The 25789-nt window shown below is 41.7% G+C and overlaps 1 protein-coding gene across 1 annotated transcript in view; it reads left to right on the plus strand.

Annotated features, from left to right (window-relative positions):
* Positions 1-25789, plus strand: part of agbl4 (AGBL carboxypeptidase 4) — a 240193-nt gene that overhangs the window by 149593 nt on the left and 64811 nt on the right. Inside the window, exon 6 of the mRNA XM_029499931.1 lies at positions 8695-8734. Coding sequence (XP_029355791.1) covers positions 8695-8734 — 40 coding nt within the window. The remainder of the gene's footprint in view (positions 1-8694; positions 8735-25789) is intronic.

A 25789-nucleotide genomic window follows, 5' to 3' on the forward strand; every position in this document is an offset into this window, starting at 1 on the left:
TAAAGTAACTACTAATACGACTAAGAAGCTACTCATAAAAGGCAATCAGATAGTAAAACAGATATTTTTGTTTTAAATGAGTTATATTGTTGTCCAGTAATCCGTTTGAATAGCGAAACCTTGATCTCTGCTCAGTAATACTGCATGGTTGTCCTGACTGCGTCCCTGCCGTTGGGCATTGATTCACCGTTCTCTGGTAAATACCAGGTCACTACACCTGCTCTCCATCAGCCAGGGGTCAATCACAGCCCAATGGGGAAATGATGTTAGGACGGAGTCTGCCTGTGTGTGCGAGAGCGAAATTGTGTGTTGAGGTATCAAGTATGCTATCAGTGTCCTCAAGGCATTGATTGGTCCCCAGTGTCAAGATGCTGTCATCGATTCTTTGCCAGGTCACAGAGGAAAGTCGTGGCTCAGCAGGGATTCTTAGGTTACCCATTTCTGCAACCACACACACACACACACACACATTGATATGCGCATGCATTTTCACTTTTTTTTTTTTTTTCTTTTCAAAATATCTGCTCGGTGTGACGATCAAGCGACATGACAATGGAAAAAAGTGGAAAGTAAACCAAAGAGTACAGGTGCATATTTAACTGGCAGCATGTCAGACGCAGATTCTTCAGGTGCAGTCATCTTGACAGCACAAGCTTCTCAGGTTGGACGGAGACCACGGAGATGCCTAAGACATCAGATAATAGGCGCTCCAGCTGAACAACGGCTGCTTTGTCCAGAGAATGAGAGTCTCCATTCAATCTGACAGCATGCTGCATTTACATTAGGTGTCAAACTGCAGTTCAGGTTCTCTAGTCTTCTTCTGAACTCTTTGTGGAGATCTTTGAACGTCTGGAAACAGCTGATATGATCAGAGTTTAAGGTTGTTCATCTGTAATCGACACCCCAAGAGGTTTGGTTTTATGTTTTAAACAGTAAGACCTTATCCTGCTGTGGATGCCATGTATCCAGGGATGCATTTTCTTGCCCTCTAAATGTGACTCATATTTTCCCGTCTCCCATCATTAAAGGCTCTGATTGCAGCAGATCGTTCAGATCTGAGCTGACTGAGGACTTTTAAAAATGCCACACTGTCAAGGTGACCGCATTTTTTTCAACATGCATTTTATGTAACGTGTGCCACAGATCATTACCAATATTTTAAAATGTTTCGCAGCCAGCAGCTCCATGTTCTCATTTCGTTTAGCCAGAGCACATTTCTTGTTTGCAGCTTGTCTACATTAAGTGGAAGAGAATAGCTCTCCTCCTGGCTGTTGCAGGTGGTAATGCACTGTGTGTGTGTGACTGATGCCGAACGGTGGTCAAACACATTAGAAAAACCACACCCAAGGTCTGGTGTATGGCACTGAAGTGACAATTAGTCATCATCTGGTAGAAAACATTGTGGCAGGCTATTATTAGCCAGCTGCACTGGGTTATTGGTTTCAAAGTAAAAGTCTAAGTATTTGAAAAAGGACAAGTGGAGCACCATGCTCACACAGCCAAGACCCACAGGGTCCTTGTTCAAAGAGGAGGGGACCTGACAGAAAGATGGTGGAAAGGGAAACCTCACCACCAGCTTAGCTGCTCCTTTAATTGCTCTGTATGAATATTTAATGAAATCAAGCTGGAATTGAATCATGTGTTTTAATGGCTTTGAGAAAAGGCGGTGGCTTGGCGTGCGGGTGTCAATATGACCACATGCATACTGTTTGTGTGTGTGTTTGACTGCATGCTTGCATATTCATGTGTCAGCATCAGCTACATGTGCTCTCTGTTCATGCCTGCTGCTGTACACATTATCAGATTACTGCAGTCCAAAGTGTCAGAGGGTTTGTAATAACGGCAGCAGCAGGGAGGACTGTGTGCCCTGTGCAGGTGGCTGCGGCAGACTGCTCCCATCGCTCAGGAGGAAGCTGCTCTCCGCTCTCAGAATGAATAAATCTTTTATTTGGTTTGTTGTATTTTTAACTAAGGGCTTTTGGTCACGCAACAAAACCCTGCTCTCCATCCTGTCTGCTCCATCTTCTCCTTCCTCATCTCAGCGCCACAACACACATTACATAACAATGACATGCGACTCATATTTCCACCAGCAATGTGCGATTTTCCTACAAAGCTTGTCATTTTTCTCCTGTTAATAAGATGTAGTACATTTTTGTCGTCATTAGTACCTCTGGTTAAAATCTTTGTTGTGCTAAATATTAACATCGTAATTAAAAACATGCACACAGAGGTTTTATTTATATATTTGTTAATTGTTTCACAGGAAGGTTTACATCATGCATACATTTAATCCTGTAGTCAAGAATGATGTAGTCAAATGTAGTGATCCAGGCAGCCACACCCAACATTTCCTAAAAGATTCATACCATTAGCTCATTCTTACCTCACTTCCCCTTTTTGCTACTGAGGGATGATGACTAAGAGGCTACAAGACGCAAAGACGTGCAAATAAAGCTTGTCCCCCTTTTACCTCTGGAGTACTGCACATTTATCCAGGCATTGTGTGTGTGTGTGTTTGCGGTGGGGCTGTAGCTGCATGATCTCACACAGAATTAGGAGCAGTGATTCAGATGAGATGATGGGGCTCTTTCTTCAGGTGATGTAGACAGCAAGATGTGGAAGATGGAAGATTAGTCAGGTTGCTGACAACCACCTTCTCACTCACAACCGCATCAATCGCCAACCCTTGAGTACACGATAAGGGGATGTTTATATGTGTGTACGCACGCCTGTGTCTGAATGTGTGAGTTTATTGGTCACCGGGGGGTTCGGTGGAACCAGCTGCAGATGCCTGTTTCCTGCATGTGACCTCATCAACAGAGCAGCGGCATAAGACTGGGATCACAGCGCACGGCAATAATTAATGCACTTAGCAAGCTGTAATGTCAATGTTGCATTTAGACAAAAGGCCAGTTACTCAACATGAACATATTAAGCAGCGCTCATTCCTTAATGGGGCTCTAATCATTATCTTTAAATTAACAATAGAACATATGGCTGTGTGGATGTTAAAGGGGTCATTTATAGTAATGAACCCATAAGGAATTACCACAGTTCCCCTGAGCTCAACAACATAATCGAACATGTAGGTTGCCTGTCTCTAACCTTGGATATGAGCCATAAGAGCAAGTGTAACAGTTTTGTTAGATTTAGGCACAAAACGGACTGGATAGGTTTTAAGAACAGGGCTAAAGTTAAGTGTTGCTGTGTGGTTAATGGACCCTTGTTGTCATGGTTGCAATAATGAACAATCAGGTAAGATTGTCATCGTTAAAAGAAACCATCAATTCACCCACAGACTTTTTCCCTGTTAAACATCACCCAAGTCCTTTGCTGCTGTGAGTGAAAGAGGCTTTCTCAGTAAAAAGTGTCTTTAAGCTCACTGTTTTAGTTTTCTGTTGTGTTACAGCTTGGCAGACTAACTGCGCTCATAGATTGCAGCATGCAAGTGTATAGCAGCGAGAAAGAAAGAAAAGAAATATATTTCCCTCAGGAATTGTCAGAGATGAGCTGAAAGAGCTGAAACATAATGTGCAAGTAGCCAGATACACACATAACTGCTAATTTTGCACATGTACAGTTTATGAAAATTGGTGTCTGCCTGCCAACAAGTTCTCCATGTCATCATGAGTGATATGTCACAAGTTCAGGTTTTAACTTTCACCGCTGGATTCCATGTAAGTACATTGTAATAGATTATGGCGATAGTTGTCAGTCTGACTACTATAATAACCCAATAATGACAATAAAAATTAAATTAATGCTGCATTTTCTGGAAATAAAACTTCCCACACCATGTAATATTTCCCTGCTAATGGAGGTTCATTCTAAGATCTCATCCACAGCTACGTGAAATTCTTTCTTAAAAAAAAAAAGGGAAGTCCATTGGATGGTGTCTGTGGCGGTATAATTTAGCCATATTGACTTTAAATTAATTTGAAATGAGCTACCAAATGATGGTTGGGTTTTTAGTTACCCCCCCTCCCTTGCTCCACGGCTCCTCTGCCCCTTCTCTCCTTCTACTTCCTCACACTCTTTGTGTGATAGCAATCTGCAAATATGAAAAGTAAATTCTGGAGGAAATGTTGGCAAATGGGTTTTGGGTAGATTGTGCATGAATATTTAATTTTGTCATAAAGTAGGGTTTAGTACATTAATGGTTTTTCCACTGCTGTCACTCCATTTGATGGTGGCACAGGCTGCTATCTGGTCTGCTGATTGCTTCTGTTAATGACGGCATTTATACTGATTAAAGCATTATAGATTTCTTTGGGGGGGGGGGGGGGGTTGAGAATATTAGGACACTGTTTATTAAATAAAAAAACACTAATCTAGGAATAATAAGAAGTGAGGGCGGCGCTGAGGCATAGTGGTTAGAGCTGTTGCCTCACAATAAGAGGGTTGCGGGTTCGGTTCCCGGCCTCGGGCCTTTCTATGTGGAGTTTGCATGTTCTCCCCGTGCCTGTGTGGGTTTCCTCCCACTGACCAAAGACATCCTGTTCGGGTTAGCTGGTGTAAGTCTGAGTGTGAGTCTGAGTGGTTGTTGGTCTCTGTCTGTCCTTGTGTGTTGGCCCTGTGATGGACTGGCGACCTGTGCAGGGTGACCCCGCCCCTCACCCAGTGTGAGCTGGGATTGGCTCCAGCAGCCCCCGTAACCTGGAAACAGATGAATGAATGAATGAATGAATAAGACGGTAAAGAAACTGAAGTGTTTCCCTTTTAGTCCGAATATAAAATATGAAGCTCTTCCAAAATTGTGTTTTTCCACTAAATATCTGTATCACGGCCTGCTCTCATAAAGGATCCAGGAATATGAGCACTGATGTGGGCTTTCTCCTCAGATTACATGCTCAGGAAAATAAAACTTTGTTATTTTCTCATATAACACTGCAGCTATTTTAAGATAATTCGGGGCTCCAATCTCCTGAACTATATCAGTATTGTTTACTGTGCTTCTAGCTACAGAGCCCCAGAGTCCATGCTGGCTGGTTCTACTACCGTGACAGCTGGAGCAGCCGTCACCTCTGGCTCCCAACTGTTTTTCCTGTTTTCTGACCAAATAACACTTTAACTGGAAGGTTTGGCTTGGATTCACCTGTGGTGAACATCTCTGGACTTGAGCCAGATAGTTTTTGCGTATTTTCTTATTTATAGCAAATAATGATTTAACCATATTGGAGATCAGTGCAGGTTTAAACTACTGCGTCAGGGCAGTCCAGTTAGTATCCGTTAAGCTGTCAGCGTTACATATTTTAGCACTGAGAATCAGTCTGCTGTCCTGTGTCGAGAGTACCAGGAGGTGATCGGTTAGTACGCACAGGAGAGGAAGAAAAAGGTGCATATATATTACCAATTAGTAACAGTTGGTTTAAGCTGTTGCGTGTTCGTCACTATGGCAGCGGCAGCGCAGCGGCCGCCACTCTGAGGCTGGGCCAGTTTCAACCAGTGTGAGATCCCTCAGCTCTTGGCTATGTTTGATGAAGATTAATTCAATCCTATTTTCTGCCCTGAAATGCTTTTGCTAATGTAATTCTCTCTGTGTCAGATCCCCCCTCTCTGCCTCTTTGTGTGTCTGTCTGTCTCGCTCTCCCTCTTAAAGAACACTAAGCACCTTATCCATGTTAAGGACTAACAAAAGCAACAGGAAGAGAGAGCACTTGTAGTGTGGTGTAATTCTCGACTACAGATTCATTATCTGTGTATAAGTATGGGCAGACTGAACAGGACTCACACTTTTTATCTGCTGGTTACAGATTTACTGAGTGTTTGAATATGTGTAACTGTGTGTTCATATAAAAAGGACTTTTTATATGAACTCGCAGTTTATATGAGGATTTTTAAAGATTTTAAAGTGTTGTTAGCTGGTCTTTGATAGTTTATATGCATATATATGTGTGCTTCCTCATTCCATGCGTCTGCAGTTATTCATAGTCATACAGTCATCTTAAATAAGGAATCGTTACTCATCCAGCATCCAGTCCACAGCAGATTCACTTGCAGAAATCTGAAGAGCCAATAGAGGGTGCTACACAGTCCAGCATGATCCAATTCAATCTGACTGACCTTTCTACCTTACTGACTGTCAAAGGAAGGACGTTTGCCTTTTTTTCTGCTATTTTGCTGGTTATTTCTTCATGTAGAGGAAAATATCTTTGCAGCAAGTAGAAGATGAGATTATATGCACCTTTATTGATCCCCCGTAGAGGAAATTTAAAAAACATACTCAATCTGTATGAAAAACACATTAATAGGAGACATTTAGATGATGTCATATGTTGATATATGGGAAAATTTAATTGAAGAATATGCAGATTTTTGCTGTTTGTCAGTTTAGTTACTGCTGCAGAGACAGACAGGGATTTCCTGAAGAAATCTAACTGACGAACATATCAGTTGTTTAAGAAGGCTGCACGGCAGCACAGTGCTGTTGTCCCACAACAAGAAGGTCACGGGTTCGGTTCCCGGCCTGGGGCCTTTCTGTGTGGAGATTGCATGTTCTCCTCATGCCTGTGTGCGTTTCCCCCCTCCGTCCAAAACGTCATGTTCAGGTTAATTGGTGACTCTAAGCTGTCTGTAGGTCTGAGTGTGAGTGGTTGTTGGTCTCTGTCTGTCTCTGTGTGTTGGCCCTGTGATGGACTGGTGACCCCGCCCCTCACCCAGTGTGAGCTGGGATTGGCTCCAGCGCGACCCGGAAATGGATAAGCGGTACAGGATGAATGAATGAATGAGTGAATGTTGTTTAGGACTACAACTGTGTTGTAGTTAACTTGTGTCAATCGAGTAAGATGGAAGTGTTTCCTGTTGTGGTTCTATATCTGACTGACTGTAGACGGTCAGCCGTGTCCACAGGTGGTGTGTATGTGTGAGAGGTAGGGAGAGTTAGATGCTGGGAGTGCAGTGTTTGTGCGTGTAAATCTGTGTGTGAGCGGATGTGTAACGGTGGAGTGTATAATCACAGCTGTTTTGTGTCTCATGTTGTCACAGTGACCTCTACTGCTTATGTGGTCACCCACTGCAGCATCCATACCATCACACACACAAAGCCCCAGAGGCAGATATTCAAGGGAGAGTCTGTACAGTGTTAAATAATAAATGGGGACATCACATCAGTCAAGGCTGAATGAGTAAATAAACATACTTCTAACACACCTTTGGCTTCAACTTCACAAATTCTTGCATGTTAGAGGAGCATCTTTCTTCCGAGGCACATTTATTTTTCTTGGTTTCCCTGTGATGGGGTGACCTTCTCACTTCAAACACAAGCATTGAAAACTCAGCTCTCCATAAAGCCCTTCATGACTCCATCTCCACATTAAAAATTTGCTCCACACCCACATGTTTCTCATTAACTTGCAATTTGTAGTTTGCTCCACAAGAGCCCTTTTTCTCGCTCCTCAAGCTTTACCCTCACTTCAAGTCTGTGTACTGGCAGAAATTTTAGCAGCAGTGTTTTACTCAGGAAAAAAGCATTTTTCTTGTATGTAAATACGTCTTGTACGCTCATAAAAAAACATGTTGATGAAATATTACTATGCCGTCCGACAATAACAATAATAATATCCAACATGATTGTATGTGTCCTGATGATCCGTCTACATTGATATTTATGATCTTCACCAACAACAGTGTCACTGAACTCGTGGCTTAAGTCCTTCCATCGCTGAAACTCATAGACCCCTTTCCTCTCATGTTCAATATTATAAGTCACTCAGACTAAGAACATCTGCTAAATACTTAATACTGTGTAGCAGCCAATCAGAGATCTCCACTCCAGGCAGCACTGTAGGTGGCTAGAGAAGGACTCCAAGTACGCTGAGAGTCACTTTACTCATCCCTCTCAGCGACTGGTTAGTGTGGAGCTTGAATATTAATGAAGTCTGGTCCTAAAAGCTGGCTTTGACTGTGACCTAGCCTGAGCGTGTGTGTGTGTGTGTGTGTGTGTGTGTGTGTGTGTGCGTGCGTGTGAGTGTGTGTGTATGTATGAGACATATCCACGCACACTCGTAGACCTGTCATCCTTTCCAGGATGTGAAGATCTTCTTTCCTGAGGGACTAATAGATGAGGAAGGCTGCAGTGTTGATTACTGCAGTGCTCAACGCTCAAGTGTGTGTGTGTGTGCGCGTGTGCGCGTGTGCGTGTGTGTGTGTGTGTGTGTGTGTGTGTGTGTGTGTGTGTGTGTGTGTAGCCAGGTAGCAGGGTAAAGAGAGGGGTAGCCACCTAGCACCTCTTCTAGACTCTCTCTCAGATGCTGGACACATCAAGTGTAAAATTGCATACTCTTTCAAACACACTCCATCAAAACTCATGAGGACATGTACACGCGCCCCCCCCCCACCCCACACACACACACACACAGCAAGAGAGTTCAAGATTTAACCTTAACAGCAGTGTAGTGTTGCCAAGTTATTTGGAAGAAGCATGAAAGTTTATAAACAATATAAGCGAAAAATGGCCATTTGAAAATAGATGGATGGATAAATAAACTGTAAGATGTGTAATTGCATTTCATTGCATGTGTTTACAGCTGCCATCACGCTCTTCAAAATGTGATTATCATCACTGAGCAATCCAATATGTGATATATGAGACTGATTAATTGACTGTCAGAGAGTGTGTGTGCTGCGATGTGATGCTGTGAAATCATCATTAGCGATCAATTTATTGACATTTCTTCTCCTTATTTCTTCTAGCAACAACGCCGTCTCGACCTGCTGACCATTACCAACTCTGGTAAGTTCCTCAGATCTTATGACTTGACTCTCACCAGTCCGCTGCTCCACTTCTACACCGCTCATATTAACCTGGGCTGTTTGGTTCCCATTGGAGGAGCAGTATCAGCATGTTTTCCATGTCTTCTAATTTGCTTTGATAATGAAATATGCCAGAATTGCGAGTCTTTTTCTCTAATCCGATCTGAAATCCTCGAACTGCTGCGTGCTGTTTGCAGGATCCTGATTTCATGTAACTACACAGTTGGGTTGTGGGATGAGATGTAGCAGAACTGTTGGTGGAGTTGATAGTTGTTAGTCAACTGCAGTAATGCGTTTTATAGTTGTGTTGTGTTATGATGTGCTAAATGTCAAAAATAAAAAACATTGCCTTAAATCTTTTACGATAGACTAACAGGGGACTCGTAAATTCATAACGAGTCATAAGGTGCATGTCGCCCCAAGCATATGTTCAGGAAGTCTGCATAGATGTGTGTGTGTTGTGAGGCAAGGTCTGTTGCAGCACTTTTGCACATTTTAAGACAGCAGTCAACATGTGAGTTTATTGTCTCAGTATATGTCCCACAAAACAAGTTGTTGACATCTGAGTTCTTTATGTTTATAGTTTTACTATATCGTGTGCACCTGTGTTCTCTCCGGGGGTGTGTGTTTGTCCACATGACGGACAAACTTTGTCTGCATATTCAGTCTATACGTGGTCTACGTTCTGTGTGTTCAATGCTGATTTTAAAGGATGAATATTATTTTGCGAACACAAACTTACTTCCTCACTAATGAGACTTTGCTGAATCATCTTTGTCACACAGTGTAAAGACAGTCAGTGACATGTTTGTGTTTTGAACTGCTGTTCTGAAGCCGTTGAAGGATGTCACTTGAGAAAGTCATGACTGTGTTGGTTGAACTGATACCATTATATAATCTTTATATATCTACTGCAGGAAATGCTCTTGCACACACGACTGAGCCATTCAGATACAGTCAGCAAAACAGCAACCCTAATAACATACTGCAAATAATGCCAAACTCCATCGGAACAACCGAAATGACTTATTTTGCTCTACTGTGATGCTGTTATATATTTAGATAATGTTGAATCACTGACAGGAAACATTTGCCCACTACTGCATCATTATGCGTTCGCAAGCAGCCATTTCCATTTTCAATTATGGTCCATGAGCATATTGTTGCAGCGAACCCTTTAAGGTTTGGTTTGGCTTTCTTTGTGCATATGGGAGGTAAAATATGTATGAAGTTTGGGCAGAGTGCTTTGAATTGTATCCAGTGTGCGCCTCAAAGTCATAACATGTTGCGCTCAGGCAGGCATATGGTGCTCAAAGTTTGACTGGACACAAAAACGTGTCAGAAAGTAGTTCCACTGTTAGAAATTTATTCCAGTGTCTTAGAGAAGCAGCTGTGGAAACCAGGGATCCGGCGAGATGAAGAGCAAGGAGAAATTTGAAAAACTAGGGAGGGGAAACAGATGGGGACGGCAAGGAGGATACAGAGACCCATATGTCTAAAGTATCTGGATGATCTAATACGCTTTGATTAGAATAATGCATATGTGAGGCTCATGGAGACCAGGTTAATTTAGCAGGTTTACATTGCAGCTGTTCTTCAGGCCCTAGACATTTTCACAGTTTGACAGAGGGGAAACCTATGAGAGAGGGAGGGGGACACAAACACTGCCTACAGTAAAGTGAGGAAGTCGGTAAGGATCATATAATTCTGTGTGCTTTCATTCACACATTTTCACTTAATACCTGTTGGGTGAATAAACAAGTCGCTGTGTTATAACAGCTTGTTGTCCCTGATGTTCAGAAAATGCAGATCAATTTCTTGCGAGCTATCTATCAAGCTTTGAATAGACTCCAGGTGACAAATAGTCCCATAGAGGTTTAGAATCATGCAGAAACAGAACAGTCATTTCTTTAGTTAAAGCAGCAGCGTCTTTAGTGGTCTGTGTAGTGCTTTATTATAATTATGATCTGTTGGAAAAAAACAACAACATTAACAAAAAAATTAAGTCTAACACAGCAGAATAAGAGAAAATTGGGGCGTGCTGTGTAAAGCCATTGTACCATCAAAGCTTACTTTAATATAATCTGTTTAGTTTATTTGGTGATATAGCACCAAAATGTGAGAACTCCATGTCGTAAGTGAGGTAAAACTTTACTACTACAGAGGAAATTCTTATTGGTGACAAGAGTTTAAGTAGTTTTATTCCATCTCACTGAATTAATCTTATAATAGCTCAAGTTTTTTATGATTATGCATCTCTCTCTTTGGAAAAGCTGACAGTCATGTGGAACTACCCTTCCTTAGGGCTTAGTGTGGACCCATGGATCGGCCCTGTTTAAAGCCAAAGAGCTTTCACACTGAGGGGTTTCTCCCTCTGACCAGTAAAGAGCTCAGTGTGCGTGCAAATTATTGCAGGTCATTATTCAGGCTGTTGTTACGTGTGGCCTTGAAGGGAAGTCTATTATATTCTTAACTTGGCAGACATATTTTATTCTGCCCTGCTTCTTATTACTATTCACAGTAGGTGAGCGGACATGCACACACACAGTGAACGTGCTGAAGGTTATTGTGATGGCTGTATGAAGAGCAGCTGAGGCTCTCCGATGAATGGCTGCGATAGGGAAACACAGGCAGGACACCCTCTCCTCCCTGCAGATTTCTCCTTGTCACCCTCCCTATCGTTTACACCTCTCCCCCAACTCGTCTGAGTATCGCCCATTATCTGCTCTTATTCATTAGTGATCTTATTTTATCACATTGCCTTTGTCCTCTTGCCTCTGCCGTTTTCTGTCGTATGATTCTCCGCTTTGACTCGTCTTCCGAGCATGGACGACAGGAAGAATTGATGGGTGTGAACAAACTTATAGGCTCAAGTGGCTTCACAACACCCTGTGTGTCGGAGAAGGAGAGATTAGATGAGGCGTCTTCCCCTCCTGCTCTGCTGCTCTTTGTTTCTAATGACATTCATTAACGGCTCTGACGAACGATTCACATGTATGCACCATATAGATGTCTGTATTTATACACACTGAAGGAAAATAGACAGAAAGAAACAGAGTACGTCTTTATTCCCGCTCCTTATGTCACACACACACGCACACTCGCTCCCACACACAGACCCACTCAAACCTCACTCGGCCCTCTTTAATTGGACACTTGAGCAGCGCACGGCTGCATCTGGCTCCTGTTGAACACAGCCTGACATTTCAGACTGCTGACCTTTCCAGCCCCGCCACAACTAAATAATGATTAGTCCTGGCAACTGTTCCACCACAACAGCAGCCAGGTACACACACTCACACACAGGTGCAAACAGCACAAAACAGAACAACACCAACAACAGCAAAAAAAAAAAAAAACAGCAAAAAAACACACCTGCATTGAAGGCTTTGTCTTTTCACAGTGAGAAAATGGGGTCCAGACATTGATTTGAGAGGCCATTGTCATTCTTTTGGCTTATCGATTAGGTTGTCCTTTTCCATATCTGCAGTCAGCACCCAATAATGTGTTGTTCTAAATTAACTCTGCTTGCCTCTGTTTAGTTTCTCCTTTCCCCTTTATGCGCTCTCAGCATTACAGTGGAAAAAAGGTCAATCATATTCATGAGATCTGGGCAGATTTGAGCGGATGGTTGTGTGTCAGTATGTGCACGCAATTTTAGGGTGTGTGTGTGTGTCTGAAGCAATGAAGCAGCATGGAGATAATAGGCAGTTCTCAGATCTCTCTTCTCACTTGCCTCTTTTTCACTCTATCACTTCTCTCTTTATATCTCCATTTCCCTGCTGTTTCTGTCAGAGCAGAATAGAAATGTTGTTCATTAGAGAATCTCTTTCTACAGTGATTCTATGTGTCTCCTGCTTTGCTCTCTCCAGACATAATCACTGTACATATCTCCAAGGTCAGAAGTCAGATTTTACGCAGCCAGCTGCTCATATTCAAAAGTCGTGTCTGAATGGTTCGTTTTACATGTTGGATAAAAATGAAGGAAGTCAATTTAAGATGATAAAGGCACTAGATTATGAACTGCGTGGACAAAAATCATGAGGTATGGAGCTGATGGTGCCTACATGATGAAAACTTTAATTATTTTATCCTTATTGTTTCCATGGAAACAACCTGGTCAAGGCATGTTTTCTAAACAAAATCAGACATCAGCGCAGGAGCTGGATCACCTCACATCAATACATTTCTATTTCTACTTTTTTTTTTTTTTTGTAAAGCGGGTTGTGCCTTTTTAGTTTTCTAAAGAACTACATATATTTCACAAATGATTGAGACACAGCTTGAAATCAGACTTGATCACCTCCGTCTGTACCCATCCATGCAGGGTTGTTGGGGGGACAGATCACGGCACCGTGATGACAGGCTGATTAATAATACTAGGAAATTTCAGTCTGTGCAGTTTCACCCGGACACAATGCCAAAGTATTAACCGATGCACCAGGAGGAGCACCGGTTCATAAAAACATACAGGTGGTTATAAGTTTGGCTGCTGGCTAGCAGTCACTGGGTACTATACCCAGTTTGCAAAAATAAAATAAGATAAATAAATAAACTATTCATGGACAGCAACCTTGTCTGCCTACCAAACTTCTGATGATCATCTAAAACAAGCCAAGCATGCAGCAGCCCTCATAAACCGAAATATAAAAAAAGTCTCATTTACAGTTAAGTGCACTGTGACTGAAGTAAAACATTTATTGCTTGTGAACCTAAAAGGAAGTTCAGTTTTTAGTTCTCATTTTTTTTATACAGTTCAAATTAAGTTTGCACCTCTCATCAGACGTGCTTTTCTGTAAAGTACTAGCGTGCATTGTCTCAGCATTTTCATAACATGACAGACATCAGCAGAATAAGTCGAGAAATGCTTCAAACTAAATTGTCTGTGGTGTGAAAGTGGGGTGAACAGAGATTTCTCTAATACACACAGTGCACCAGCCTGGCTTTCTCACAGCCATTTAATAGCTTCCATTTCTTCAGATGAAAGTGTCTGGGCAGTCATCCAAACTATATAGTGATATATCATCTATTTATGTCTTTGTTGTGGTGATGCTATTGTTTTGAATATGATGTATTTACTCTTGTCCCTTTTGCAAATTGCATTCATGGCGTGCTGTTGTGGTTTGGGTGAAGGGAGAGTTTCCCTGCCACCTCTAAATCCTATGAAACGCTTGCTTCATGAAACACAAGGCAATTGTTTAAACTTTTTGTACTAGTACTATTTCAATTTCACTTCGAAGAAAACCTCTTTTCTGTCAGAACATTAATCTTTCTTTCTCTTTTTCTTATTCTCGTAGAGAAATGAAAGTTAACCCCCTTGTTTGTACCAATTTCTTTTTGTTCAGCTGTGCAGTCTTTAATCAGTTGATCTTTATCTTGCGGACTAGTCCCCCTTTGAGTTAAGTTGGAATAAAAGAAACCTGCTTCACTCATTAAGCTCTCATTTCGTCACTCATTTCTCACGTCTTTTTATAATCACGCTTCTTAAAGTTAAGGACCAAAGATCTAATCAACAAAGTTTTGTGTCTTATGCACCTTTTGGACATGCTTACCAAATTTCTCTGAAATGCTAATGATGACCTTATCTCTCCTTTAAAACACCCAAAAGTGTTTAAATTCAATTTTCTTTCCCAAACGGTAACAGCAGCAACAGCAGGACTCGTGTAATTGCTGAAAAGAAAATAGCCGATGGCAGGAGTACATCTATAGTATGTACGTCAAACGGAGGAGAAAGCACTGCTCTTGGAGATCTTGTGTTACCCTTAATACTCGCACATTCTTTCAGACGTGCAGCTTTCATGCTGAGAAAAGTCCCTTTTCAGATTGCAGGCTGCAGATTGTTTATACAAAGCCTAGGTGGACTCGTGGAATGTGGAAAGACAGCTTTAAAACAACCCAAATGCAGCCTTCTGCGCACTATCTGGGCCTGTGTTACAAACCTGAGCTGATAGAAATTTCTGGGTGGCTCAGAGAATGCAAGGTTGACTGGCTTTCACGCTGTAGGTCTGCAGAGATTTGTTTTTAGTGGAGCACCTTAAGAGAGAGAGGGAGGGAATGCAGAAGACTGTGAAGAAGCAGAGAGAGAACATTATTTATTTAAAAAAAAATACTATCAGGCTTTTGTGTAAATGAGCAGCTGTGAAAACAACACTTCCTATTATTGCCCTAATTATATCCTTTCTCTATGAATTTGCATATTTTATCTCCTTCCTCTTCATTATTGGCGACTCTGCTTCCATTTTGATTTGGTTAAAAAAACACATAAACAAAGGAGAGGAAGGATGGAAGGGAGGAATGGAGAGGGGTGTGCTGGCCACCTCATATGGAGTATTTTCCAGTTGATTTTGTTGAAGGCTTCTCAGCAGCGTAGCTAAATAAGCAGCAGCATGCTAATGAATGGAGAACGAGTGTGATAATTTAGCAGACAAAGAATGGAGGACTGCGAGAGATATGAGCTTGAAGGGTAGATGGAGGTGGGGTGGGGGTGGGGGTGGGGGGGCAGGCTGGAAGGGGCAACACAGTACTGAAAATGTTTTGAGAATGTTTGTCATCAAACATTTATTTAAAACCTGTCCGCCTCGCGTATGCCCAAAGGTCCTGTTTTTTGTCAAACCCATATTACTAATGCTTCGAGTAAATATTCCCTGTATTGCAAATACGGCAATTTCACGCACTGTACACACAGTCGACCATGTGTTTCATGTTTCTGCATGCAGAAAAGGAGAGCGAGCGTGCTTAACTCAGAGGACAGTAAATGACAACAGAAGAAGCGTAGACTTCATCCTCATTCTGAAAGGGCGATGTGACGAAGGCAGTAAACAGGCTGTGAACAGGCTGTGGGCTCTGAGATTATTTCTTTGTCACCAGCAGAGCCACCAGTGTTGCTGAGCGCTGCTGTGGAGCAAATCCTCCTAGAGAGGACTGATTGGATTTTTGTTCCACAGAGCCTTTTGTGTTAGCAGCATAGGGACTAGATAATAGAGGTTGATGCCACTCTGTCTCTGTGTTATGGCTGGTGGATTGAGTTTTTCTGTGTGTGTGTGTGTGTGTGTGTGTGTGTGTTTGTGTCTCTTAACAACCACTATATCACTGTTATTCACAACCTATTGCCTCCTGTTTGCTTTGGACCCTGAAAGATGCTAAATGTCAGAGCACACGGGCGCTGTGCTGCAAACACACATATCTCTTTCTAATATTAAGGTCTAAATAAGTTGTTTACATTTAAACCTGCCCCTCTAATTAAATGCCCAGAACAAAATATTCAATGTCACAAACCACACAAACTGAAGTGTACGTGGTTTTGCAGTATATTTGTATTCGGACAGGCTGAAATATGCAGAAGTATGATTGAACTTTTTATTAGAATTTTTAATGAATTGCTTTTTTTATTCATTTAGGGGCAAATTTAGAGATTGCAATTAGCCTGCATAGTAAGGTGAAAGGGGAGAGGGAGACAGAGGGAAAGCTAGAGTATGGGGATTAGGGATAAGAGGATAGGGGGTGAGAGGTGAGGGGGATAAAGGAGAGGTAGAGGGGTAAATCAGGGTGAGGCCGAAGGTGGTTGTGGGGTAGTTTTGGGACAATCAAGAGAAGAAGAAGGTGGACGGAAGGCGAGCCCCACACTCAATATCCAGGAAATGAGCCTTTAAACAACCTTATGATGTCACAGCAAAGCAATGGCCATACCTCAGCTAATTCTAAAATCAAGCTGACCTGTCTTGGAGGATTTCTTCAGGAAATCTGTATTCTTATTCCATCCCTCAAACAGCCAGTCCCAGTCTTCTGATTGCTGGAGCTCCAGACAGAAGCCTGAGTGAGGGAATCTAAAACTACACTGGGATGACACTCGAAACCACAAATGGATCTGATAATCCTAAATGGGACTTTTAAAAGCCAGAATAAGCGTGAGAGTCGTGTCACCATTTAAATATTGGGTCATAAAGCAGGACAACCAAAATAATAGATTTATAGATGTAATTTCGCCCTCTTTACGTTTATTTATTATGCAGATAATGAACATTTCATTTGGTACGAATGAACCATCGTACTGTATGCACCAACAGAGGGAGCTCACTGGTACAGTCTCTGATGGGCGCCATCGTAAAACGCACATCTTCTTCTTCTAGTGTCTTTTAATGGTTGGCTTTTTGGCGGTTTACTGCCACCCACTGGTTCAAGTTCTTTCTTTTTGACTTGCCCCAAATATATTCCTTCTTCTCCATTTTCTCCACCTTTCTGATGCTTTTCTCCTCTGCCTTCCCTTATTTTTGTTTCATCCTTCGTCTCACGTACTTTTTCCACTTCTGACCTGCTCCACTTTCTTTCTATCTCCTCTGTTTTCTCGTTTTGTTTATTTTTAATTTCCTTCTCCTCTCTCTTGCCGTACCTTTTCCGTATCTCATTATCATCTTCATTTTATTTAATTTCCATTTCCCTCTTTTCCACCTTAAGCCTCTTTGTCTCAACCTGTGTTTTTGTTTCCTCTTCCAGTTCTTTCCTCCCCTCTTCTATTTCTTTCTTTTCCTTGTCCAGCTCTTCCTTCTACCAATTCTTCTCTTGCAAATTCTGTGATCTGTGTCAGCCCTTCACCAAGTCTCCTTCTTGACTTGCAGGATTTAATGTTCCCTCTGGTGAAGCTGCACTTTCACCCTTTTATGATCTTTGCCCTTTGTTATGCTTTCAGGTGTCCCTTGTCCCAGTGATACGAGCGCCATTCATTCCCATAGGCGATGTTGTGTGACTCCATAGTATGGATCTACATGAACCTCTGCTGGTTGGATCAATACAAAAGATAAACAACTGTTAAAGAAATTCAGTCATTCAACAGAAAGAGCACCTTTTCTGACAACATAGGTGAATTCAAGGGTGATTAGCTTGACCGATTAGCTTGTCGTCACAGCAGATAAACAACAGATATAAACAATCAATTCAATCACTGTTAATGTTGAATTTCAATTAAATGCTCATTTGTGACCATCTCAGTAGTTTTGTAGTCGAAGATGTTACTGCTGTCACAAATTCACTTAATCATTGACATGGAATCAGAAGTTGGACAGTAAAGTGAACTGCTTTTTTCCCCACTTTGCTGTTTGTGATTCCGGTTTAAAGGTGATTTACTGAAAATATTTGTATATATCTGGTTTGATTGGCTTGTTCATTTGTCAACATGATCACACAAAATATGTGTGAACTGATTTGTATCAAAGTTAGTGACGTGATGGGGCCAAGGAAGGATTCTATAAATTCAGAATGGATCTTCTTAAAGTGTTAGATCGAGGAATTCGTTTTTTTATTCCCTTCCTTTGGATTGCAGACCTGTTTATGGTGTTGAGATCTATGTGGCTGGATTGTTTGGCCTTGGGGGGGTTGTGCTCCACACAGCGCCATTCTAGTTCACTTCTGGATTCTGTTCAGTGTCGGAGTATTTTGAATTCAGGACATTCATACATAACGTTGATTTTGGGTGAAACTTGTGGATATTTTGACCCTCCTCTTCAAAGCAGACATCAAACATGATTTCTCATAAGTGGAAAAAAATCAAAATCGTAAGAGAACAGGGAAAAACACATCCACAACAAATGCCTTTCTTTTATACCGACTTTTACATGAACGTGCGGACTCGACTCGACTCAGAAAGGATTGAACTCGGTAACTTTTGTTTTCAGATAAATGTGCCCATGGCATGTATATCGCTCTTTGTCTTAATGTAATGTTCACTCTAAATGTTTTAAACTTAGGTGTGGGGAAAAATTATGAGCATCAAGCCCTGAGCTGAGTTCGTGCCATTGCCAAGGTCATTTTCAGCTCTTCCTTGGTCTGTTCCTTAAACACTCTGTCAGATCTATGGCTGAAGCACCTGTGCCTGATTTTTATGAACGCAGAGCGCTGTATGTATAAATAAACATTGTATACTTTGCAGATTTCCATAGGGAAATTAGATTTTTCACTGGGCTGCTTTCACAGGCAGACATTGCCTTCAGCCACAGAGCAGCAGCCTCGGTCTTTATCTGTGAAACTTCAGCACAGCAGATGCTTGAAGCAGAGCACTTAAAACGCAAGAAATTCTCCTGCTCGTTATGTCTCCCCGCTGTCCTGTGCAAGAGTGTGTGACTTTGTACTGACCTCTATTGGAGACCAAGGAATGATACAGACAGGTTTCCAAAAATCCTGGTCAACAAGCCATTTCTGTCGAAAGAGCTGACTTTCAATACAAACATTTAGTAAAGTGATCCTGCAGTGTATATACATGCAGCTCGTTTGGACTGAGGAAGGAACATTTCACCAAAAACAGGGACTGAGCCTTGAAATAAAAGTCAGCACTTGAAAACAGTTGTTGATTTAATTGTATTCATCAGCAGCCTTGTCATTTGGTTGGTAAAAACTGTACTTTTGCACCTTTAAAATTAGCTGTAACTGTCACTCAGCAGCAAGAGATGGACAGGCCGGGCTTCAACTGATTGTCATATTCGCAGTGACTGCTTTCTCCCTCACATAACTAAATTTATGTCAGCTGGCATGTGGATGATGGCAGAGGGGGTGCAAGACATGTGACATACTGTACTTTCTCACAGTGAAGCCAGGGATTCCTGAAAGGGTTCGAGCTGGCATCACTTTTTTCTTGACAATGAGTGAACCATTGTTCAAATGGCAGGTAGAGGTGAAATTAAGCCACGATAAGTGAACATGACTGCAAACAACCTTGATTGTGTTTTATCCCAGATTGAAATAGCTTTGGGTCAGCGTTAGTTCAGCTTTAAAAGATGAGACAGTGTTGTGTTTTGATTTCCTCACGAAGATGAAAAGAAGCGTTGGATGTGAATAAAAAGATGAAACAGAAAGAGGATACATGGAGAAAAGCTGCGTGGCATAAACACATTTTATTGTCCCTTGGAGACTTGCAGATCTTTCAACAGAAATTAGAAGTAAGAGTAATAAAAGAGCAGCAGGTAATGGCAAAAAAATAAAAACTAATAAGATGTCTCCTGGGTTTTTGATATGCGTTTTTAGATGCAGCAGCCGTACCAACACTCTGTATTAAGCTCCAAATCAATCCTAACCTCCACCAAGTGTACAGTAAGCTGCAGGAATGATTTTGCGGAAGGATTTGATATCTGTGACCTTGTCTATCCTTGAGTGCTCCGTGTGTGTGTGTGTGTGTGTGTGTGTGTGGACGGGGGGGCGCTGTATCTGGCTGCTTGGTGGTGAAGAAAAGGCCGCTAGTTATCGGAACATTTTGCCTCTCAACACGCCCATGTCGCCCCACATCTGACCCCCATGCCCCACCACCTTGGGCCCTGCACCAACACCCATCCTCTAGCCAGACACAAGCTACTGTTCTGCCTGGGTTTTATCAGCTATTATCTGTCAGATGCTGTGCACCTGTGAGCTTGGCTGCCCCTTCGCATGACGGGCGGCTGTGGTCTTTCAGCCAATCCCAGCGGCTCCCTGCTGTCAACTACAGCAGCAATGAGAAGTTCTCTGGCTGCCTCCGTTTCTGTCTGACAGCCACCCTGGAGGAAAGTGAAAGAGAAGCAAAGGGAAGAGAAGGAAAAGGGGGAGAAATACCATTAAGATGAGCTATATTCCCACAGACCAAAGCCTGCCCACCAGCCATGTGCTGTGGCTCACCTGGCTGCCAGATAAGTGGAGATTAGAGGAGGGGAGACGGTGGAAAAAGGTATTAGAGGCATTAGAAAAATTCTCTCTGAAACCCGGGGACAGCCTTGATACTTTAAGGATTTCTTGTGTCGTGTCTGACATTTGATGCCGACACAGAAAGGGCACAGAGACAGACAGTCCACGTTGGTCTACACACATGGGCCAATATGCAATCTTTCATGTACTTTTTGCCTGTTTGTTCTCTGTAGTCTATTGTTGCTGTTGCCACTGTATAAATTCCAGTTTTGTGAGTTTCCTCTCTAGTTAGCAGAGAATAACAGTCTGGTGACACTGGCAAGATCAATACAGGACCGCAGCAGGAGGCAGGGCGGCCCTAATGAACTGAATTGACTGCTGCTGAAATATGATCAGTATTTCACTGGTGGTCATTATGTTTCTTGTGAAGAACATCAATGTCTCCTGGGTGGATCGCTGAGTATTCACAGCACGATGGCAGAGCCAGCACCGATACCATTCTAAATACTTAATGAAGGATTTGTTCACAATGAGGTTTGTCTTTAGGTGTGTTTGTGTAAATGTGTGTGTGTTTCCTTCTTTAACCTGTCTCTCTCTCTCTTTCTGTCAAAGGTCTATTTTCAGGCCCCTCAGCATTTGTAACTGATGTGCTTGTATGAGGCTGTGCTGTTCATTTCATGGGCTATCACTTTTTAAATTTGTGAATGCCTTCTTCATGGTTGATTAGTAATTCATGCGGAGCTAATTAAGAGGCATAATAAGAGAAAGATTGGTGAGATGCCTCCAAAAAAATAGTAGGTTAACAGCATTAACCTGGACTGTAAACAGTTGTGATTGATTGTTCTTACGTGCTGCCTGTAAAAAGTGTTTACACCTCTCTAAACCCGTCATCTTGGAACCAGACACCCATATCTTCATTTTTGCTCTATGCTTTCCTGATCTTGGTGCATCTTTCCAGAAAGTTGCCTTAATGATACTTCTGTCTCGACTTTCTAATGCCTGGCATCATTTCTTTGCTTGGTCTGGTGTCTGTATGCTGCTGCTCAGGCTGGCAAATGTCCCTGCCAAACATCATCACACACACACCTGTAGCAGCATCTGTCCATCCTGCAGATTGGCACAGGTGCTGCCTTCAGATTGGCTGTCAACGTGCCCTAAAGTTAATGTACGCACCTCCGAACACTATCGTAATTTTTCAGATGAATTGCAAGATGTCATCTCGTTCTCCATTTGTCAGTGTGTTTGTTTGCCACACAGACACACACACATACACTGATCAGAAAGAGAAAGGAATTTTTTTTTTTATCTCTCCGTCCATCTGTCCATCTGTCAGTGGGAACTCTTTATGATTTCAGGCACAACCCTGCAACGATGACGTGTGTACCCGCAGTCTAATTCCATCATCAGCATCATTACTGCTATTATCTCGTGTCTCCCTTTAATGCAGGCTAATGGATGACCAATAAAGATAGATGAGCCTGGCAGTGTGGAGCTAATAGGCAGGACATGATGTCTGGCTTCTGTCCTGACTCCAGTCTTTACCCGATCAACTGCCCCCCGCACACAAAACATTGCTAAAATATTATCTAGTGCTATTCTCTCATCTTTGATGAGTCATTGTCCTGTCAGATAATTAGCATGCCAACAGTTGGGGACGAATTAGAGTAGATTTTGTGTATTTGAATAACAATCTAAAAAACAAACAAAGGGCTTCATTCATTCATCTTCTACTGCTTATCCGTTTTCTGGGTCACGTGGGTTGCTGGAGCCAATCCCAGCTCACATTGGACAGGTCACCAGTCCATCACGGGGCCAACTCACACTCAGACTCAGACCTACAGACAATTAACTTAAACATGACGTCTTTGGACGGTGGGAGAAAACCCACGCAGGCATGAGGAGAACATACAAACTCCACACAGAAAGGTCACAGGCCGGCAACCAAACCTGCAACCTTCTTATTGTAGGGCAACAGAGCTAACCACTATGCCGCCGTGCTGCCCAAAAACAAAGGGCTAATTGGTATTATTAAATAAATTGCAGATTTGCTTTTAGTCGTCATAATAACACACAGCAGTTAACTGGTATTTAAAGTGTCCTAATTTAAGATAATTTTGGATGTGGAAAGGTCATTTCAGACTTAATTACACATGTAAGCGCTATAGACAGTCCCTAAAGACTGTGAGAGAAAAACTCACATCATTTTAAATGTTAGATATTATTTCCTGTGCATTGAGAATTTGTTCACTCTTTTGTTACACATCCTGTTCTCAAGCACCTTCGTAGAATTTGAACAGATTATTTTGACCTTCCCCAGTTCTCATGCGGTCATGAACAGAAATCAGGACGTATTAAATTGTACAAGTTTGTCTTTGGTATACTTTGTCTTTCTGTTTTTGCTTTTATTTCTTATTGCAGTAAAAATCCTGTGAATATTTCAATTAAACTTAGCATATACTGAAAACATGAAAGTTCACATCCCACTGAAAGTTTTGAGGAAAATACAGTACGTTTAGTGTCATATTCTTTTAATAGAAAAATACACTGATTATATCCTGACTTTACGCACTTGTTTTGTTTAGGTATCACTCCACAAAAGAAACAACCTATCATCTATTTCCCAAAGAAAATACACATTTGGGTTTCTGCAGGGAAACCCGAATTCGTGTACAGATTACATCAAAGTTATTTGTATGCTCAACTTCTACTGGATCACCGCTGTAGAGCAATGAAACTGAATTTCAAGTCTTGATAAAATATATAAAAGCTTCAAAGTCATGAAGACAAAACTCAAAGTTGCACTGATGCATTCAGATGCACTCCGCCTAGACAAGAGGTCTTTACAAATCAACCTTTTGTTCCTAAACATTTGCAACACAGCTAAAGCACCTTGGTTCCTAACTGAGAACATGACCTGGAAGCATTTAAGTGGTAACCATGACAACAGCTTGTCCAACTCTCTCAATGCTGAGGAAAAGGAGCCCGAATGCTTCCTATCTCATTCTCTTCAGTTTAGGTTACACTGGAGTTTCTTTTGTGAATGGAAAGGAGATAATGCTGCCCCAAAATCCCTTGCAGCAGCAGCAGCACTGAAAGCAATGCATAGCTGTTGTTAAACCCCAGAGCATTTATATTATGTTTGTGGCTTAACACAAAACATATAGAAAGAACTGGAATTAGACGCAGCCCAAAAACTTCACCCACTTTGAAACCATTATAAACTATGCTCTATGAAAAATGTTTGCGTTGCATCACCTGCTTTGTCCTCCCTTACTGTTGCGTTGCAAACTGTGACTCTTGATGCCTCCAAATCTCTACAACACATAACTTTTCTTTTTTTTTTTTCAGACACTCAAGGCTCTTAAAGCCTCAGGTTTTAACAGTTCAGCTGGTAGCTGTTCAACTGAGCTGAAACTCAATACTTACATCTAAAAGTGTGACTGCTTTCATTAAGCAGGACTCAATGAATCTTGAGATAGGATGGACCATAAAGCTTCCACATGGTGAAACCTTTGATATGGCTGCCTTTGAAGGAGCCTTCAAAAAGGTCCCTGAATTGGAACACAGCTAAAGATTTCTTCAGCTCAAAGTCCAGCTAGGAGTCAACTTGAATGAATAATATATGAAACATATAGCCAACATATCGCAATCATAACAAACCACTGTACTGTAGAATTCATTCTGTCCTTTTCCTTATTTTTATTCAAATAATATTTTAATGGCTCAACTTTCTCTCCTTGTAGGTACTTCTCATGTTATCTCATTTGAATGTCTCAATCCTTCAGCCCTTTGTTTTCTTTATGTGGTTAGCAAAGGCGTATTTATTCACTGACAGATTCACTCGCCACGGTGGTTGTTTTTACTCTCGCCTTATGAATTCTCCCTCACATCAGTCCTTGACCTCATGATGTTTTGTATTGAGGTCAGGGAAAAGTGGTTAGGAAAGGAGATTATTTTGATGCTTTTCAACCACAGCCCAGTCAAAATGTCTCCTGTGAAAAAGGTCTGTAGTGACTGAGGTGCAGGGAGAGATTTCAAGTCTTCCCACAAGTGTGTAGGGCCTTTAATTCATTTATTAACGGAGAATATAGAGTGTACAGTATGGTCTTGTTGCCTATGTATGCATGTAGTATATTAGTGAGACAATAAAGGGAAGACTGAGCTGAAAAGAACTACTGGCATTAATAAAATATGGACCAACCTTACAGTTTTGTATTCCACGAAACACATACATACACAACACGGTGTGTTCATTCAAGCAAAGTGCAGTGAAGCAACGTAGCATGAAATAATTACAATGAGGAAGCCGGGGTACGTGGGTTAAGCTGTCAGACTTTAGGAGCATGGAAGCAGTTCTAACAGAAGCTAACATGGTGTCTAGCACATATGAAGACTGTGACTGTTAGGATATCCATTTGTAAAAGCAATGAGTCTACACAGTACCATAGATGTGCCTGCAGGAATAATACGATGACTGCAGCAGTGACAACAGAGGTAATAAATGGAAATGAAATAAGCCGTGATGTTGCAAGAAATAGAGCACCTAACTGAAAGTTAGCATGAAGGAAATATTACTTAAGGTGGAAATAGAAAGACTGACATATTTAGAAATAAGAAAAGTACTGTAAAGAGTTTATTACTAAAATGAATTTGGATTGCTCGACTAGCCCAAGGCAGACTCCACTGCACTCATACGAACTCTAACTTTATGAGAAAGTTGTTGTTTAAACTCAAACTTCTCCAGGTTGCAAGAGTGGAAAAGCATCATGTGTGGAAGTGGTGTCCAGCGTTAAATACTGGCCACTTCAGCGACAGAATGCTCCAGATCCTGAGCAGCCGTATGTTGACAAGCCCAGTCTTGAGGACAGGAGAGCCATTGAACAGACGCTTAGATTAACGGTAATCCTCTGTTCGACTTGTTCAGAGGCTGCGGAAATCTCTTGTCTATCACTCTTATTCCTCTTATAGTTTGTGGGCTTTGTCAAAGCAGCTGAGCATACGGAGCATATACAGAATGGCCGTGACTTTGTCTCATAAAACAGAAATGCCTCTATAATTTAATTTATTCAGAAATGTTGCAAATTTTGTATGAATGTAAATGTTTACCAAAGTGTTTAGCGTTGACAGTTCTTGACAGAAATGTGAAGTTCAGCTAGTCTGCCAAATCAACAGCATCACTGGAAGATTTAACTTTTCACTTACTGTATTTTGGAAACAGCCTAAACACGCATTCAGTAACTGAAATAAGATGACTGGAATTATGTTCTGAGAGTTATTGCCATCTCTCTGTTTGTTTTTAAATTGTCTTGTATACAAACTTTGGGATCGGTCATACAGTACAATGAACAAACATCATGGGGGAGATGGCATTTGAAACAGGCCTAATCATAACGAACTAAAT

Source organism: Echeneis naucrates, chromosome 4 (assembly GCF_900963305.1).
Source record: "Echeneis naucrates chromosome 4, fEcheNa1.1, whole genome shotgun sequence".
In the NCBI taxonomy this organism is placed as follows: Eukaryota; Metazoa; Chordata; class Actinopteri; order Carangiformes; family Echeneidae; genus Echeneis; species Echeneis naucrates.